Source organism: Pseudopodoces humilis, chromosome 4 (assembly GCF_049639895.1).
Source record: "Pseudopodoces humilis isolate 2021_Gansu_Grassland_sample_001 chromosome 4, ASM4963989v1, whole genome shotgun sequence".
Lineage (NCBI taxonomy): Eukaryota > Metazoa > Chordata > Aves > Passeriformes > Paridae > Pseudopodoces > Pseudopodoces humilis.
The window spans coordinates 27,083,736-27,104,110 of record NC_142203.1 but is presented as its reverse complement, the minus strand read 5'-3'; the positions used below and the strand labels follow the sequence as shown (position 1 = coordinate 27,104,110).

General features: G+C 38.3%; 1 protein-coding gene across 1 annotated transcript in view; it reads left to right on the top strand.

Annotated features, from left to right (window-relative positions):
* Positions 1 to 3,496, top strand: part of TUSC1 (tumor suppressor candidate 1) — a 30,704-nt gene extending 27,208 nt beyond the window's left edge. The window contains exons 4-5 of the mRNA XM_014261186.2: positions 2,222 to 2,897; positions 3,014 to 3,496. Coding sequence (XP_014116661.2) covers positions 2,222 to 2,837 — 616 coding nt within the window. The 3' untranslated portion in view covers positions 2,838 to 2,897; positions 3,014 to 3,496. The remainder of the gene's footprint in view (positions 1 to 2,221; positions 2,898 to 3,013) is intronic.
* The last annotated feature ends 16,879 nt before the right edge of the window (positions 3,497 to 20,375 follow it).

Genomic DNA, 20,375 nt, shown 5'->3' with positions numbered 1-20,375 from the left:
TAATAAAAGAAATATTGCTGCATTGTTTAAAATATAGTTTAAAATATTTTATCCTCTACAGGCACTCAGTGAGCAAAAAATCACTGAAAACTGTACAAATAATCACAGCTTCTCTGGTTACTTCCCCATTTTCACTTTCCTCCTTCATGCTTTCTAGTGTGATCCTGTCTCACAATGGAAGCTTTTCTATGTTGATTTATCATCTTTCCCCATTCCCTACTTTCTATCATTTTCTTTAACCTACAAACATCAAATTGGTGTTTAAACATTGTCCAAAGAATCTGAAACTCACTAAATACTCTTCTGATATGCCATCTGATTTTTCTAAGAATATAGACTATCAATCCTTGTGCAGGAATACATGCATGTATTTTCCGGCATAAGCAGCATAAAATAAAGGCACATGAAAAAACTAAAACAGATGAATAAACAAAATTGAGAGCCATGATATGACGTTCCCTGAAAGATTTGAGGAAGGTAGATCAAAGCAAAGGTGCTATTAACAATGACTGTAATTTAATTTACTGGTCATCAAAAGCTCAAGTTCTATGTTACCCTCTCCACTATTTCTCTGGACTGCAAAGCTCTGGCTCACTTCCACACACATGGAAGAGTTTCAGAGGTGTTTTGGATTCAGCCTATAGTTCAAATTGAACTTTTATGAGTGGGTATATCCAGAGCTTTACAAAGCAGTAACATAAGAAGTGACTCATAAACAGGTATTAACATGTTTCTTTCAATGCAAAACTGGTTCAGTCACGTATCATGCAGAACTTCTATAACACCCTAGTCAATCTCTCCTTGGAAACTGGCTTGGTACAGGAAATATTTGTTCATTTCTGTTGATTAGTAGTCACAGCAAAAGTACAGTAAAACTGAGATTATTTCTGCTTTGCAGTGTTTTGCTGTTTCTTTTCTAGATGTTTTAAATAAATGGCAATCATTTAGAGCTGAAAGGGTTCTGAAAATAATTATTACAATTATTACAATTACTGTCACACATTGTTTGTCCAACTTCAAATTCAGGGTCCATACTCAAGACTCAACTGGTAATTAACCAAACACATAAAGCAAAGCATGATTATCATCACAAACAGTTTACAACCTGAAGAGTAAAATGTATAGAAGCCCTGAGTGATATGTAGTGTATCATCATGGTAATCCCAAAATGACTGCTTATCTGCAGATACCAACGAGTGTGGTTATGTAACGGGGGACAGACAAAGAGAATTGAAGACACTTTAAGAGGACTAATTGACTTCATCCAATATTGCAAAATATAGAGTTCTCACATCCTATTTCTCTTCTATTGAGAACTGCTTATATATAAGTTTATTTCAAACAACTTTGTTACTTTAAGCAAAATCATCTATGAGCAGCTGGAACAAGTCACATACTATGCGTTCTTCTAGTCTACATGTCTTACTCCTTAAATTCCAGCAACTTGGCAATACTACGATATAATGAGCAACATTTCTATGACCAGTTCTTTTATTTAACAGGAGCTGCTGAGCCAACATTACCTTCCCTTTCTGCTGCAGCCACCGCTTTAAGTAATGGTAAGAAGCCCACGTGAAAACTGGAAGACTGTGCAACTACATGTGACACTTAAACCTCTCCTTGCTGGGCAGAAAACAGCCTGGGCTGTCGTACAGCCGAAGCCTTTCTGTCCAGATGTGCCCACCTCTGGGGTCCCCAACACAAGAATAACCCTGATCTGCTGTAACAAGTCCAGAACAGGGCCACCAGGTCAATGCCAGGGCTGGAGCACCTACCTCAGACTGAGAGAGTTGGGGCTGTTCAGCCTGGAAAAGAGAAAGCTCCAGGCAGACCTTACAGCACCCTCCAAAGGGGTCTTACAAGAAGGCTGGAGGGGCTTCTCACAAGGTTAGTGACTTTAAGCGGCAAGAAGGCAGGTTTATCCCAGACCTAAGCAAGAAACTCTTTACTGTGAGGCACTGGCACAGGCTGCTTGGAGAAGCTGCGGCTGTTCAGGAGCAGGCCGGCCGCGGCGCTGACGAGCCCGTGACGCACCCGTCCCGGTGCGCCGGGAGGAGCGGCCGGCGTCTGAAGGCCCCTCGGCGCGAGGCTCCCACAGCGCTTCCGGGGAGACGCCCCCTGCCGGCCACCCGTGCTCACAGCAGGGGCACGCGGCGGGGCCGCCCCGCCCGGCCCCGCCCCCGAGAGCTCAGGCTCCGCCCTGATTTGCATTGACCGGGAGCCTGCCCTCGGCTCGCGGCGGGTGCGGGCGGGCGGGGGCGGGCGCGGGACGGAGGAGGGGCGTGCGCGGGGTGGGCGGGGGCTGGGGCGGCGGCGCGGCGCGGGGGGAGCGGGCGGTGCTCGGGGCCGCCGCCGGGAGCGGCGGGGCCGCGGAGGCGGCCGAGGCGGGCGGCGGGCGGCAAGGCTGGCGGGGCGAGTCGCGGGGCTCGCCGCAGCAGCTGGCGGAGCGGTACGCGGACTTGGCGGCCAGCCACAGCGAGGCGCTGCGGCAGCGCGAGGAGCGCGAGTGGCACAACGCGCGGCTGCGCCAGGAGAACGCGCGGCTGCGGCTGGGGAATCGCCGCCTGCGCCGCGAGAACCGCTGCCTCTTCCGACAGGCCCTGCTGGGGCCCGGCCCTGACAAGCCCCCCGCCGACCCGGGCGAGGAGGCGGAGGCCCTGCGCGCCCAGCTGGGGCGGCTGCAGGAGAAGCACCGCCGGGCCTTGCGGCACCTGAGGCGCTGCCGGGCCGCAGGCGGGCCCGAGGCCTCGGGAGACGAGGACGGGGAGTTGGACGAGCTGCTGCTGGAGGAGGACGAGCAGCCGCTAGATAAGAAGAGCCTGGTGCCAGCCGTGTAGGCGGCCCCGGTGAAGGGGGCGGTGCCGGCCGGCGCTGCGGGCCCACCCCGCCGCCACGGGGTAGGGGCGGGTCACCCCCTCTTTGCTCCCGGCTGTGACCCCCGTACGCTCGGAGGTTCTCAGCTCCCTCGGAAAGGTGGGGGGGAGGAGTTCAGGTTTGTTAATCCTTTTCCCAGACGTATACCCGGGAGGCACTGACCGTGATCGAGGGGAACCAGGCTCATGCGGGAAGCTGAGGCTTAGAACACGAGTGGAATTTCTCACAGCGGCTGTTGTGGAGAAGAGAACCGGGGTGAACAGAACACTTTATCTCGTGTTATCCCACAGCATTGAACTCTGCTTCCTCTGGAGCTGTGGATCACCTTTTTTCTCTTTTCACCTTTCACCTTTCATAACTGTCATGTAGGTTTCAGGAGCCACGGAGACTGACTAGTTCTTAGTAGTTGGTGTATGTTAGGAAGAAGAGTGGAGGAAGCTTGAAAGCTTTTGTCAGTGCTCCAATAAAAATTGGTGATCTTTGAACAATGAATTGCCTTGGACACTTACTGCAGAACACTGTATTTTTAATGATGGCCTTCGTTCACTCACATGGATATTGATATAAATTTCACATTTCCACACGAAATTGCAGCTATCAAATAAACTTATGATACACCAAATGATTGTCTGAAGTGTGAATTTTTAACAGGGACTGTTTTTGAAACTGTAGGTGAAGCATCCTTCAGGTCATTGCACTGCACCTTCTCAAAGCCCAAAGAATTGGGTTTTTTTTATTACTGTACCTTCTTAATTATCTGCTGTTTGGATGGAAATTAGTTACTGTCCAGACCTAGGAAAATTAGCTAGAAAATTTGCTGGTTGAAAAAAAAACCTTAAGAACTGAGGCAGAGGTTTTGATTTAGTAAACATTTCCTTATTTGTTACGTCATTTAAAAAGCTGGCTTATGCCTTCAGGTTTGAGACTGGCTTCTTAAAGCCTTAAAAACCATGTTCTGTTTCAGTTCAAGTTGAAACTAACATGAAAAGGTGAAATTCCATCATTTTCTCTAAGTATCTGCGAATATAACTACCGAAAAGAGCCATTTCTTCCCATAATGTTCAACATTACACTCTAATCATAAATGCCTGTAGTGCTTGTTAAGTATGTGGATCTGCAGCTTTGAATACATTCTCAAAAGGGAAAAACAATTTGGCACGTTCTCCTTAATGAAAATGTGTGGGTGGTGATGTCTGGTTGTGGTGGTTGTTTTATAAGCTTAGGTATTCTCAAAAATACTTGCTAAATGCCCAAGAACTAAAGTATCTGCAATACTATCAGGATTGTCTTGCTTTAATAGCAGCTTCCACTAAAGTATGAATATCCAAATGATGGAAAGAATCTGTCAGAACAAGACAGGACTCTTAAGATACCATGCTAAAAATGTGTAGCTGTGTCAGGCATCCTTTTCAAAAGTTGCAGGTGTTAATGCATATAAAAGAGGAGAGAAACTGGACTACTCTTTTAACATTTTTGACATACATAAATTCACAGAGGCAAGCAGAACCAAAAATGTTGTAGCCTTTCACTTCATTGCTAACAAAGAAGTGAAAGGTTACAACAGAACTATTTTCTTTTATTCCTTAAAGAAGTGTTCAGTCTAAGCTGTAGACTTTTCCTTACCCTTCTGTCCTGTGCACTATGTTAAGAAATTATAATGAAATACAAATTTTAAAAAATGTTATATGTATGGAAGCTATATTAAAAATGCATTTAAATCTTTTGGGGCCATGTGTAAATTTGATGACAATTACTTTAAAACATAAATGTGAACAGAATGGTTCAGTGTCAGTGCTGTATTTTATATACATTATATTGCTCTTTTGAGACCTAATTTAAGTTTCATTAAATATTGCACTCTGAAGGAGTCCTTTGTCCACAGTGCTCATCTCCTTGAATATGCTACAGTCTTGTGGTGCTATAGCTGCCCACAGAGAATAATGAAACAAATTAAATGTCTTTGTATGATAAACTAACACCATTCAGAATAGTTTAATTTGGCTATTTTCTGATCAAGGCAATCATCCGTTTCTCTTCCACTTCCATCTATCTCACTGTGTTCAGTATCCCCTTTTGTATTTGTTCAGCTCAGTAAAGATATTTGCATGATCTAGAGAAAGCCTGTGTTCCAAAGTTTCAAGTGAGTTAAAACTGTGGTTTAAAGCTGGATTTTTAGTGTTCACAAATCAATAGGATCTTTCCTGTATATTTTTAAGTGATAACTGTTATCTGCTTTGCAATAGTGGGAAGTTCAGGTGTAGCTGAACATTGTTCTGTAACATATCCAAAACATATCCTTGAAACATTGTTCTGTAAAATATCCAAATTGCATTTACTGCCACATCACTTCCAAAATAAAACCCTGTATCATTCAGAGAATAATAGCAATATCTGATTAAAAAGCTCTTTTTAAAAAAGCTTGCAACCAGTATTATTTCATGACTCTCAAGGCCAGTTGTTTTCTCTTTGTGCTGCCAAAAGTCTTTGTGCAGTCAGAATGTAGCTGTAGCAGAAAAGAAGACAAAGGGAATTACATTTAGAGGACATAAAGAGGCTGATTTAGATACAGCTATATAGGAGAGGGACTAAGTAATAAATCTGGGAAGACGGCAAATTGGTTGGGTTATCCAGGGAAAGAGAACATTTTCAGAGAGAGAATTACTGTGGAAAGATGTGACCATCAAACAACAGCTAATGGAATTATACTAATATATATTGGTATATATTTAATTAATAAAAATATTGAATGCAAATTTAGATAAAGTAAAAGATTTGCACTGAGGAAAAATTCTACAGTGTCATGCACTGGTGTGACTTTGAAGTGAGTGCAAGCTTTGGAGAGCTGCTCTACAAACAGTCCTTAGCCCCTGCTGAGATTATTAGCAGTGATGCTCATTAAGGTTAATTTATTTCATGTGGAAATTTGTGAGGGCCAGAATCGAGCATCTCCATTGTATAAGTGCTGCAGAATTTTAAATGACCTTAGGTGCTTCCCAGAGTTGTTTGCAATTTATCACCTAGATTAGTACAACTCTTTAACCACCCTGTGCAGTATTGGTTCATAATAGTGGAATGAGCTACATTCAGCCATCAGCATCCAAGAGCTGTGCTTTGACAAACTCACTTCTAAGTGCACGACCCACTCTAGTCCTGATTAGTGTGTAAGTGCTCAGGGCATACCCAGAGGTGAGGTGGTTGCAAAGTGATGACTGCCTACAGAAATTGTATAGCTTACTAAAATAACTGTGTTTGTTCATGAATTGTAAATACTTAGCTGTGTCTGGCTTTTTTCTTCCTTATTAAGTTTGCAATAGTTTTCTTACGCCATGGTCAGAATTACATCTCTGGGCATTCATTGTTTCTTCATGTTGAAGATAGTCAAACTATTCTGCTTAGCTATAGAAAACCTCAATCAATCCCAGCTGAAGTTTTTATGACCTAAAATTTCGAATTTTACTATTTTCTTTCAGAAGTGATGGATTTATTATTTTTTTAATTATCAAAAATCTTGCTTTTACACTTTGAAGGAGTTTTGCTGAAAGTAGTGGTGAGGAAGAAACGTTTCAAGGTGGATGCTGTAAAATACTTTAAAATCAGAGTAGTGTACTTGAATGTTTTCCCAAAGACTTTGAAAGTCCATAAGATGCAAAAAAACCCCAAAAAAACCAGTTTACAAAGAAATCTTATGGAAGATTTTGGTTTTCTTTGGGTTTATTTTTTTACTGATGTAAGAACTATCATTTCAGCAAGAGTTAAATATTGTGTTATTCCGCATGACAAACATGAGTGACTAGATCTATTGTAAGGCTCAGGCACATAAAAAACACTGCTGATGCTCAGAATTTTAAATACAAGTTTTTTTATTATCTCAAGCAAACCCAGAAGGCTCTCTTCTTGTTGGAGACAGGTTTTGCCTATTTTACTTTTCCAGTCTCTGATTATTGTGAAAGAAGCACTGCAAAACCAGTGTAAAAATTAAATTTGACCCTATGACCCTGAGTCTTGTATTACAGTGCTGAAAAGGGCACTAACAATTGGAAGAATGTGCTTGAAAAGCTGCTCATCTCCTGGATTTGCATAGGTGTGCTTGGATAAATTTTAATAGTCTTTGGCTTGGAGGACATGCAGACAGGGGACGAAGAAGGAGGCTTCAGGTGTCAGTCAGTGTTGTTGCTGGTCTTGTCTTGATACCAGAGAAGTTTTTTTTCTATTATGCCTGACTGAATTTTATTTCAGCTTTTAGCTGAAGAAGCTTTTGTGCCCTAGGTAGATGTTCCTCCATCTCCTCTGTAGCGTCTGCTCAGAGCAAAATGAAGAATCTTGGAATATCTGTCTCCAGCCACTTAAAAGACTATAAGAGAGGCTTGAAAGAGACTGAATATATCTGGTTAAAGAGCAGATGGGAGCATTGCTGACCATATGGGCAAGAAGCCCTTGTTGCACTGAAGATTTACATGATGCTAAGAAAAATGCTAGACTCCTCTAAAACGGTAGAGGAAAAACAGTTGCAGTGTTGCAGCAAAGTTGCATGCAAGCTTTTCCTTTCCTGAGGAAAAACTCATAAGGACTGAGATACATGCATTTGGCAGTCTAGCCCCCAAAACCATACAGTTTTTTCTGTCTCCACTCAGCCCTTATATGAATCCTTGGGTGAGAGATAGGGCAGAAAGTTCCATCTTACACGTCTGCTTCTCCAGTGGTTTTAGGTTGGTTAACATTTCCTAACTTTTTATATAGCTTTTTTGTGCTTTTTATGAGCTATCGGTAAATGTTGTTTCCATTCCATCCCAGTAAATTATGAAGGCTTTGTCTCTGGCCTAAGCATCCTGAGAAAGTGCACACAAGTATAAGGTGGGGTCTCTGACCCAGTAGCATAGCTGCTATTCTTACCACTCTTCTGCAAATTTCTTTTTTTTGTTCCCCCACCCAGAGCCTTACCCATCTCTACCACACAGCACCATCTTGGCTTTTCTATTACAGATCTCTAGAGCAAATTCTGATGTACCCTGGAATGCTTGGTTTTCAAGTGGATTGGCACAAAGAGTATTTTCAGCTGCATTCAGGACTTCATTTGAAGCTAAATTAATGCCTCCTCTCAGATGCAGGGAACCAGTGGATGCACTCAGCTCTCAAACTACAATTACATGATTCTTATTTCTGTACTTTGTGCATTTAATTTTACCAGGAGCCAAAAGTTTTCCCTTTCTGCATGCCAAGCAGCACTGTAGTCTCAGAGAAACTGAGTACATCATTGTGTTAACCCATGCTTACTGCCAAATAGGATTGGAAGTCTTTATGTTTCCACATGTGTTAAGCTATTCTCAGCAGCTCATTCAGTACCAATTTACAAAGCAGTTCTAAGGCGTTAGACACAATGTAAAATATAGGCAAGTTGCTGTTTTATTAAGAAAACGCAGCTGAGGAGTCTCACACAACAACTTAAAGCTTAGAGAGCTTATTCAAGATGTGGCTTTGGTCCTTGGCATAAGGAAATTCCAACTCATTATCTCACTTTCTAAGAGCTTGCTTGGCTTTGACAGTGGGGAACTGTGTTTTACTGAGGCTCTTTTACGCAGAAAAATTGAATGCAAGATCTCTGAGACAGAAAGGAAGCATTTTGCTGATCTGCCTAAGTGATTAACTTACTGTATAACAGAATCCTCAGTTCAGTAGGAATGAGAGTGCTGGGCTTTCAGACTTTCCTGCAGAGAGCTACTGCATAGTGATTTCTAGTGGTGCAACCTGTTACTTGATATATTCATTTCTATATTTTCTTGTTTTCCCCCCTCCATATTTCCTACCATTAATTCTCTTTTAACAATCCTATTTAAAAGTATGATGATTTTCATCCATCATTTTTAATTGTAGGGAGTTTTTAATTTATTTTGCTTATTACAGCTTCTAAGAAAAGATGTTCACAACACAGATGGGTTCAGTTGATTCAGGGAATCAACTCTTAACTTTAAAAGATTTCCACATACTCTGTGGGCATACTGAAAAAAAAAAGGTGATTTTTTTTTAGGATAGGAGAGATGTTACTCCGAGGGTGTTGCCTGACAAAGCCTACACACTGTTTTTCTTAATATTATTCATAAATAGAATCCTTACTCTCAGTACTGATGCCTCAGGAAGAAAAGGAGAGAGGTATTTTTATGACCTTCTGTGTGGAATGTGAAAATGTGTAATTCTGTCTGTAAGGGAACAACTAGCCAAAATACTGTCATTGTGCACTCTTTGCAATCAAATGACATAAAACAGAGACCAGGAAAGCTGCCAGTATTTTTGTGTAAAGCTGTGGGTTAATGTGTATATGTAACTTTAACACATGATGAAGTTTGATCATGAACATATGATCTTGAGTCTCTGCAATCATTTTATGAACTTACCTAATTTTTTTCCCCTTTAGGCAGAGGTATGAAAACTTACTTTGTACTTTTAATTCTATGTCTTTTAAGCGGCATGATTGTTCAGTACATTTTTGCAGTCTCATACTTTTTTTCAGTAATACATTAATTTTCAAAGCAGAAATTTTAATAATTTGCATAGCAGCTGTCCAACTAAGAAATGTGTTTTTAGCTTCTAGTATAAATTTTGCAAAATGAAATTCAGGTCATGATGCAGCTTATTAGAAATCTCATTTAACTGAATCTGTGAGAGTTGTATGGTTGTAAAGTTATGACAATTGCAAACTGCAGTGATGCTGGCTCACTAGAAAATTTGTCAGACATGTATTTATAATAATCTTTATGGAATGTTTGGTACATTATACAGTGCTTTTTGATTGAAATGGCTCACAGATTTTCTGGAATATAGGAAGTATTACAGAAAGTAATTTGTACACATGAATTTTTTGAAAAACATTGTGCTCTTATACCAATATGGAAGATAACAAATCAGTGTCATTCAGTGTAGCATCATTGATTGAGTTGAGTCACGACAATTGAAAGCAGGAGTGAGATAGGTTGGGCACCTCAGCTAAACACAGTTAACTAAGATGTTGCAGAGCAATGGACTTTTCTCCTTAGCTGCCTCGTTTTTAATTCTGGGTAAACCTTCATAATTTGCAGAAGAGGTTAAATGCCATGTAGTAGATCTGTGTGCCGCTGCAGATTTGGAAACCGTGCCATTTTTATAAGATCTTTTTATAAGATCTGTAGGAGACAGCTTTTCACCTGCAAGTTCACAACTTATTATTACATAACTAAGTGGACGTACGTATTAGTATATATTAATAATCTGAGGAAAAATAGTGGAGGGTATTAGAGGGTGGGTGGGTAAGGGCTCTGTAGTTTCATATCCTTGCAATGGGGGTAGGACTACATTTATGTGTGTATGTGAATGCATGCACATACAGACTCTAATCTTTATAGAGTTCTTTTATACAGCAATTTTTCTGAATACACGCCAAATAGACACCAAGGTGCAGGATCAAAATATTCTCTGTCCACATCTGCCCTCTATGCTCTCTGATTCCACTTCTATTTCAGGATGCTACAGCTTTCAGGAACCAAGAACAGGAGTGCATGCTTACTTGTGTTCAGATTTTTATGAAGGTTATGGTGAAAAAATGTCTTTTGTGGGCCTGTCCTTCCTCTCATCCCCACTGCTTATCTCCAGTAGTTGAAGCAAAGATTTGAAGGCATCCAGAGACAATGATGGAGTACAGACAAAAGATTTCATAGATGAGTATCTCTTTATGCGTCCCACCTGGAGAGTCACTGAATTCTTATTTCCTTTGCCCCCAAGGATGCTGGAGATGGCACATTTTCATTTAAATGTGATTGATTAATTTTCTGGGGACTAAATTGTGTTTAAGGCTTTATGTCTGTAGTTATACTCTACTCTGGCTTGGAAGTTTTTTGCTTTTGTTCCCTTTATTTTTCCTCCTTGATATGCAGCTGTTGCTGACTATTAATTCTTTTAGATACTGCCAATGTTTTGGGAGACAGGGAAAAATTTATTTATTCATACAATAGTCTTTTGGAAGCCAGCGTAAGTACTGATGTGATAAGAGCCAACAAAATTTGACCCTTCTGAAGTGATGGGAATATGCTGATATTTTGTGTTTGTGTTGCAAAAGAATAATCATTAAAATTAATTCTACTTGACCTAAACCTATGGATTTAAGGTGACAATGCCGCATGAGCTGCACTTGCCTTAAATGGGTCATAAAGCCAGGAAATATACAGAATGCATAGTGTCTGGTTAAGTCTTTCTATATTACAGCAGATCAGGATGTCCAGATAACAGGTTGCCCATAATCTGTTTCTGTTCTAGGTTTCAAGTTTCAATTAACCTTTAAAAATTATTTTTTAAAATATGCAAAATATAACAAATTTTACAGATTGATGTATTTAATTTCCCTGTGCTTTTAATCTGTATAAAGCTACAAAATTGATGTGCATGGCTGCCAATCCAGTCCAGATAGATGTTTCTCATTCTTTTGCTGATTTCATTCCTTACTGAAAAATAGTCCTTAAATATTCTCTATGTAAAGATTTGTTGCCATCATGGAAACACAGAATTCCTTTTGCAGCTGTGGTAGTCCTGTCTTACCCCAGAAACCTACACATCTTTAGCATAAACTTCAGTTTTTCTGCTTGCTGTGCTATGCATCTCATCTGGTTTCAAGAACTTGTGAACCTTCAGGTTCCTCAGATGGACTTGAACCTGCTCCTCTCCTAGAGCTGGTCATTCTGCATTCTCCCAGTCTCTGCCTTTGCCTCCAGCAAATTAATAAATCTACCTAGCAGTGTAGGGGTTCTTAATAAATTTGTTTGACTAAAATAGTGACTGACATTACTGGTCAAGAGAAGAAGGACACTCATGGTGAAATCATAATTTAGTAAAATGCTGGGGCTTAACAGTCTAGAATGTAAGAGACACTCCTTGTCCCTGAGTTTGGTGACAAGTTCTGTTGATATTTCTGTGAGAAACTGAAAAATAAAAATAAATAAAGCAAATAAAATAAAAGGTTTAAATAAAGCAAATAAAAAGCAAGATAACAGTTCTTCATTTTGTCAGTTAGGAATCACATGTCTTTTGTGTTTTCCATGAAGAGCAGTTTTCTTATTTTTCTTCATGCTTCTAACAAATAGCTCTATTTTAATTGATTTGGAAATAGTTTGCCTGAAAATCTAACTTGTTCAGTTCTACAAAACATATATATTTTTTATTTTATTTAGTAAATAAAAACACCTAATCACTATTCAGATGCTACTCACATTTTAGAATCATGGAAATTACACTGGATTTATAATTAAACACATTTTCATGGTATGTCTTATAAGTGAAAACTGAAGTAACAGAAGCAATAATAGTGTTTTTCTCATGATATTGTTTCACTGAACTGAGGTCTACCTTGCAAGAACACGACAATCAAGTCAATATAAATTATCAGTAGGTAGCACTTAGTTGCCAGTGGGTTTGGGAAAAATTATAAGAGATCATCAAATTCGATGTGGTAACTCTTCCATAATACATGATCAACTCCTTGCTGTCAGTATTTCAGAGAGTTTTGAGGTGATTGTAGAGTATGAAGAAAGTAATACTGAAGGGATATAAGGATGAACAGTGTAGTCAAAAAATGAAGACATGGAGGAAACAGTCAACAAGTCATAACTTGTTGAATCATTTATAGCACAAACTGGAAAGGAACTAATGAAATTACAGACTGGGGATTGAGGAAGATGTTCAGGTAAGGAGATGAGAAGGGAGAATGAGCATAAAGGAGTAGTTAGATTTTAAAAATGTGAGCAATATTAAAGTGTAAAATTTTATAAGTAGTGAAAAATTGTGAGGCAAGGTAACATCTTGAAAAAAAGTTAGTGGGGAAAGCTGCAAGATATGTTTTTTTTTTCCTATTAAGTAAATGAAAGTGCTTAAAATTATATACAAAAAATACCAAAGTGTGTAAAATGACCCATTTGATTGAGATAGTATGGCATTACCATCTTACTGGTTCTGCAAGGCTGCTAAAAGGGCTTTTTGTGATTAGAGCTGGAGACAACTATGCTGAAATCTGAATATGTAGGCTGATAACCTTAATAAATAACTTATACCAGGAGGAGTCCTATGGAAGTCAGCAGAGATCATCGTGGTGTAAGGCTATATATTGTGTAAGGATAATGCAGTCTGACTTATTAATCTGAAAAACTTCTTGTGACAGGAGCAGAACAGCCAAATGAGTATGGAACCAAAGATTATTCCCAAGAAATTCAGTTGTCACTGGTGACAAAGCAGCTAATCTAGATAGTTACTGTGAACATGACAGCTGTGGTAATAAATGACTGAATATTCGCTGAACTGTTGTTTATATATGGAATCGTGTTTTACAGCGATAGAAATCTCTTCACTATAAACCCTGATTAAGAGTACAAGTGTGAAAGGACTGAAAACTGCACTTAATAAAATGTAGAAGTGACTATTTACTTTACTCAGCAGGCTGAAGGTGGCTGTGCCGCAGCACCCACATCCCCTTCCCTGATCTCAGACCTTACCTCCTGGAACATCACCAGCAAGGGACCAGGCTGCAAGTCAGAGGAGGAACACTTTGCTTCTGGGTGAGAGAGGTACTGAGTGTGCCATGTTGTCATGGGCATTATGCACATATCCACCGCAGCAGGTGCCAAGGGCTAGCTGCAGTTCTGGGCATTCAGCCAGCTCTGTGTTAGCCCATTTCCTTTTGGGCAATAGATATTCCCATAACATGGCAGGAATGAGCCAGCAATGAACTAATAAGGGTAGTGGTACATTCTTGCTGAGAAATAGCAAGTGGTGAGGAATTTTACAATGAAAGGGTGTTCCTGGAGCAGCTCCATTTGTGAGCCAGTTCTGATATGCTGGGCATTTCCAAGGCATTTCCTCACATAAGTGGACAGGATGAGCTGTCATTGGTTCTCTGTGCACAAAGTGAGTCTGTTAAATGTCAAGAGATCTGCAAAGACACTTCTCTCTGCTTTGCCCTGATATCAACCAGGCTGCCATGGACATCTGTTCACTGGCTCTGTTTGTGTAGGAATGTAATTGTGTCAGTATGTTAGTGTTTTGGAAATGCAGACTAATAAATTCTGATACATGTTAATAAATTTAATTTTTGTCAATTTATATGTTCTTGTCAGCTTGAGACCATCAAAGGCAGAGTTACATGGAAATGAATACTCTACTGAAGACCTGACAGAGGTCTCAGTGTCTGCATTTGTTTTGTGTCATAGTAGAGATGGACAATGACACTTGTTTCTTCTTCCATCATAGTGCCATCTTTAATTGCACACAGCTTATATTTATATGGTTATCAGAAGGCACTGTGTTTAATTCCAGTTGGTTAGGCACTCAATTCACTGGTTGGTAATGGTTAGTGTACATGTCAATCAAAACTTTTCTCTCTAACAATGTTTACAGGCTTTTTCTACTGATTCTCATGGAGCAGATCTCTTGTTACTACAGGCACACTTGTTTTTCTCCCCAGGAATAGTTTACAAACTTTTCATTCTCAAGATGTTTTTGCGTTGGAACTTACCAGGCTAGCTGCTAGCTGTACCTAGCCAAAGTAACAAGGCCTGAACCATGACTTTACAAGGCCTTTCTTTTGTAAGGGTTTACCTATATGTGACAGTTTTGCCTTTTTTTAAGTTAAAAAGGAAAGCATTTGAGAACATACAACATTTTTAAAAGAGATTATTTTGATAAATAAAGGTGGCAATTATTATTATTTTTGTGTTAAACTATGGACATTCCTATATTTTTTCCCTTCAGATGGAAAAAGCACTGACATGATGAAGCTGGGATTTTTAAATGAACAGCACAGATCAATTAAAATAAGATGCTTGTAGTGATGGAAAATTACCATTTTCATTGATGTTGAGGTGAAGTAGATTGCAGAGATATTTCACAGGAAATCTTTTGAGTACCATCACATTGCTTATCCTCCACACTCATTACTTTGAAAGAAATCTTTGAAGAGTCCCAAAATTTCAAAGGTAAATCAAAAAACAGAAGGTAATAACTGAAGAAAGCTCTTTTACTTTTTTTTTTTCTTGTTCATAGTATAAAGATAAAATGGTAGTAATTGTGGGGTGGCAAGTAGACATTGTTTCTAGTTGTGTTTCCTACAAAGTCATTGTGGAAATGATCACTTTTTTGAGTGTGCCTATATCTTCCTGTATTTTTTTCTGATTTTACTCCCTTTGAGGCAGGCTATTATTTCTTTTTTTAAATCTAGGACAATTTCAGCCATCTAGCTTTCAAGAGAAAACTTTTAAAAAGTTTCTCTGGAAGTGAGCTGCAGTAGTGAGGTCAGAAGAATAGATCAGGGACCAGTAAAGGAACAGAAACCTTTTAACTAGGCATAGTTGACAAGGAAGAATGTCATTCAGAATATATCCAAGCCCAGCAGATCAGAGATAGATTGGGTGAAAATATACAACCCTAAGGGTATATAGTCATGTATATTCACTACCAGAATAATCTGCCTAAGAATATATATATATATATATATATATACATATATATATATATACACACACACATATACACACACATATACACGTGTATCTTTTGATATAAGGATATGAATGTGTGTCTGTATATATATGTGTGTATATATGTACACATTTAACTGTAGAGCAAACATCAAGAATAGCTTTGTATGTATACAGATTTTGTACTGTACAGATTTACTGCATCTGAGTGATTGAGAAGGCAAAAAGCAGGGAAGAATCTTTCATGACAGCTAATGTTAGAGATTTTTTCCTGAAGTTGTAATTGCATGCATAATAATCAGAAAATTTGGCCTGAAAATATTTGCTACACACTTCTGTGATCCATTAGTTCAACTTCAAACAATGCAATAGTACTCCCAGTTCTACTGCTTACCTCCAAAAATGATTTTTTTTTTATTTTTAATTTGTGCTCAGGAAAAAGAGTAAAAGCTTTTTTTTTTTTCCCCCTTCCCTTGTGTTTTCGTGATTTAGAGGCCTGTACTTAAGCACAATTCAGTAATTCAATTTAAGTAATGATGAAAAATGCCCCTCCCTTAAAATTCTTTACACTAAATGTACAATTAAAGTAATTTTTTCTTGACTTCAGAACTCAGCTAGGAGATTACTTTCTTCCCCCAAAACCTCATATTCTAGCTACTGGTCTTCTCAATCGAGTGAAACTGTAATTGCTTTAATGTCTTCTCAATCAAGTAAAACTATAATTGCTTTAATGTCTTAGGTGTCTCTCCTGCATAAGGTAAAGCAAAGGAGCAAATTTGCATTTACTGATTAAGGGTGGATTTATGAGTTTCTACCGCAGCCTATATGTACTCCAAAGATATATTTTACCTTATTACTCAGATTCCTTTGCTCAGAATAAACACGGTTATTTCAAAATTACAGAGACATATTAGATTGGTGGGGGAGTAAGGGACAGTATTTCATCTCAGGGTGTGCTAACACATTTAACAATTGTATTTTTGAAATGGAAAAAAAATTGATATCTCAGAAATGTGATAGAGACCCCCCTCAGAATTATTTTATTTCTTTTTCTTAAAAAATATTGTTCTGAATTACAACAAAAATGTTTGATTTTACTTTGCTTTACAAGATTTCCCATGAACTGAGAATTTGCAGCAGAGTCCTGTGGCACAGATCTAAATGCATTGTTCTCTTATGCTCTATGTAAATCTTGCAAGTACTGTTTAAATCAAAATCTGGCTTTGTTTAACCTATGTTTTACTTTCTTCACATAAACATAGAGTGAAACTCCTCTATGTATGTATAAAGCTGTGTGGAAAAGAATGTTGCTCTGCTTTGTATTTTACTGTATAGTAGGTGCAGTTTTATTTACTATATCTCTGTTCCCATGAAATTCAAATATGTTATTGTTAGAAACCTGTCAAAATACTCTTGATTGTAGGATCTATCAGCTATCATGCATCTTCTCTAAATTAGTTTCTTCTGAGAAATTCAAAGGCTGTCTTTTAGCTGAGTTGTGTGTTAATTTTCATTTGTTTTTAAAAAGTCTTCTCCTAACTGTTTTTTTCCTACCACAATATTTTACATTCTAGCAGGTTTTGAGGAGTATGAAATAGAAATCTACTGAAAAGCACCTAAATCTTCTGGAAAATGTGCTAAATATCTGAAAAGGACTTTTTAAAGTCTCAAAAGCTTATCTGAGTTACCAAGAGACTTTGTGTTTGGAGAGAGAGAATAGTATGTGCCTAGGAGCTCACATGGAGAAAATTGTGGTTTGTTTCACAGTAATATCTGCTTCATCTGAAAATTGTGACAGGACCCTGGTGTGATCATCTGCAGTAGTGACAATGGCCCTGCAGACCAGAATAAGCTATTTTTAATATACTCTTAATAATGAAAGCAATCTGTAGGTTTCAGGGAATAGTCTTCACATGAAGGAAAAACCCAGTGAAAGCAGTGATTTGATGCAGGAGGGCTTCACTATGTTAGTAAGTATTAAAAGAATATAAAAGAATATTAAAAGAATATAGCCTTCTTTTTCTTCCCTATTAGGTGTTTGTAACAACTTTATAGTGTTATGAGAGAAACAAAATCTTTTTCATTACACTTACAATATGTTATTTGAAATTTTGGACTGAGAAAGTACCTAATGACTGTTCAAATTAACACCTCAAGTGAACAGTCCTCTCATGAAATAAACAAATGTATAAGTGTAGAAATATACTACACTTTACATAACTGAATCCAGCCAATAGGGACTGTAGAGGAAGGCCGAATTCATACTTTCATGATCAAATGGTTGCATCCTACGCAATTTAAACAGCTCTGCCTTCTTCAGAATGTCTTTCAAAAAAAACCCCAAAGGGTCGTCTTGGTTTTAGTAAGGGAACAAACACCAGAGTGTATTTTTCAAGAGGGAAATAGTGATTGTGAAGTCTTTCTTCGAACACAACACTCAGTGGCGTCAGTCTGAGCTTGCTTTCTGTAAAGATGTGTCCGCACATGCTGAAACCTGATAGCTTAGCTGTTCTTAAAGTATGTGCTTTAAACTAAAGCAGTTGGGGTAAAATAACAATAGTGATTCATGATGGTCAACAGGAAGGCTTCCAATTGCCAGTTTCAGAAAGAACTCTGCTAGATGTTCTTTGTCTCTCTTTAAATGAGTGTTTTGTCCAGTTTGATGATATAATTTTTGTGAAATGTCATTTCCATTCACCCTAGACATGCACTACAGTGATTCATTGTCCGTGAACATGCTGTAATTTGCAGTTTTTCTCATTCTGTGTAAAATTAGGCAGTGAATATAAAGTTAATGTATGTTAAGTGCCTCAGGCATATTCCAATTCAGTATTAAAAGATTGAACACTTCAAAAATATTTAGGTTATATCACTTTCAGTTGTTTTAATTTTAAATTAATGGCAAGAGTCTCTTTAAAGATGTAAAATATTTTCAATTGATGGACTAATCAAGACACTTCACGATATATGTAGAGCAAGCATTAGAATAAATATAAAAGTGATTTATGTTCCAATCCACAAACATGTGCTAGATGTGTGCATGTGTCTCGTCAAAGGTGAAGGGGGAACTTCATGTGCATTGTCCATATCTTGGGCTGATTTTTTGGGATGCTGAACATAGGAAAACCGGAAGGATTTTAAGAAGTCCATCCATAGACTATCAATTAAAGTCATTGATAGCAGACATACGAGAGATCAAGGGAATATATTTGAGGTTGGAGATGGGACAGAGGAAGTGTTGAAAGACATTTATTTTGAGGAGGAAGGATTATGTCTCAGGTTATGAAAGTTCTTGCTTAAAAAACCCTACAGTGATTGTAGTGCTCATAAAAATCTGTCAGGAGGATGAATAATAAGCATATTAATGGCTCTGGTTTATTGTATAATTATGTGTATTGTGAATGCATTATGTCTAACTGCTGCTCAAAGGCTAAAGTTTTCTGCTGTGCACAGGGCTTGACAACACCCACACTCTATTTAAAATTCACTTTTGTTTCAAACTGAGATCCTAAGTGCTGCATGAGCATTTGTCAGACTGTATTTATTGAGGTGAAAAAAGTCAATGAAAAAAATCAGTGTGACCTTCCAAAGTGTCTAAATGCCTTTCACCCTGTCTGCCAACAGAATAAGTCTCTTACCTTCTTTAGAAAATCAATGATTTTACTAGTACAATCCCTTTGAGATTGGAGTCCAGTAGCTTCCAGAGTATAAAATAGTTCATTGTAATTTTTTTTTTTTATTGTGTTTTATTTATGGCCTTTTTTATACCTCCATCCTGCTAGGAAGCAGACATACCTAACTTCATCAGAAATGTTGTTCTCATTATTTCTAATGAAAACCTGGATATCTGAAAATTTACGGGAATGAGAAACAAAACTCATGAGATTCCAGCCAAGTTTTACCCATCTGAGAGGCTGCTCAGCAAATATTATTTGGGAGTATGCAAATGGTTTCTCATGCCTCACATCTGTCTGTGAGTTCACTACTTTCTTTTGGAGATAACATCAAAGTTCATTGTAAAACAGGTGTAGTCATCAGTCTTGTTTGTTACCTCTCCATGCATGTGAAACTAAAATAAACTCCTCTCATCAAAAGTTTACCAAACACCATTTTCATTGTTTTTATAGGCTCAGCATGGCAAAAGCAGGCAGACTTTTTTTATGACATGGTGCTAAATGTCTGTAGGGAAGTCTCAGTATATGTAAACTGTTCAAATTGAGATACAAAAAATGCAGAAAATACAAACTTAGGGTAAATTATTGTCCTGGTCGTGAAAGTTTATTGTCATGCCATTATGGTTGATAACTCACACCCAGTGGGCTGAAATAATTTCTGAAGAAGATAATACTGATGGAGGAAGAAAAGCTGTTACCTTTCTGAACAATCTGGAAGCAAGGGTTTGAAGGGTTTAAATGGAAATCTAACTGACCTGGGGAAAATGTGCAATAATGGATGGAAATGTCACTTCCGTCTCTTAAGTGAAGTCTTCTTAATACAAAGAGATGCTCTTCATTTGAATTCTCAGTGATTATTTTGTGGGTAATTTGGTAAAAAAGATTTTACTTTTACAAACATTACAGCTTTCAGGTTTGGTGACCCAGCATGTCATTTGCATATTTGAAGTGTTGAAGACCTAATCTTGGGGCTTTTTCTTGACAATTTTGACTTCCAGTTTTCCTGCCAGATGCTAATTTATGCCTGTTTGCAAATTGCAGGTGAACATTGCATCACAATGGCTTCATCTTAATATCATAATAATCCTCTGCCTGCCTGTCACTCATAACAGGAGTGACATGACTGTCCACAGCAGTTTACCTTTGTGGAATTTTCTTTTGAAACTTGCTTGGCCATATCACTTAAATAGCTATAAAGAATTCACTTAGATAATTATAAATAATTGAATTAGCTGCACTCTGGTAAAGAAGTGACATTAATTGAACATTTCTTTATAATTGTACCTTAAAAATTAAAATCTCTAAAAGTAGAAATGTTTCTTGCTATTAGATGTAATTAGAATCTGTA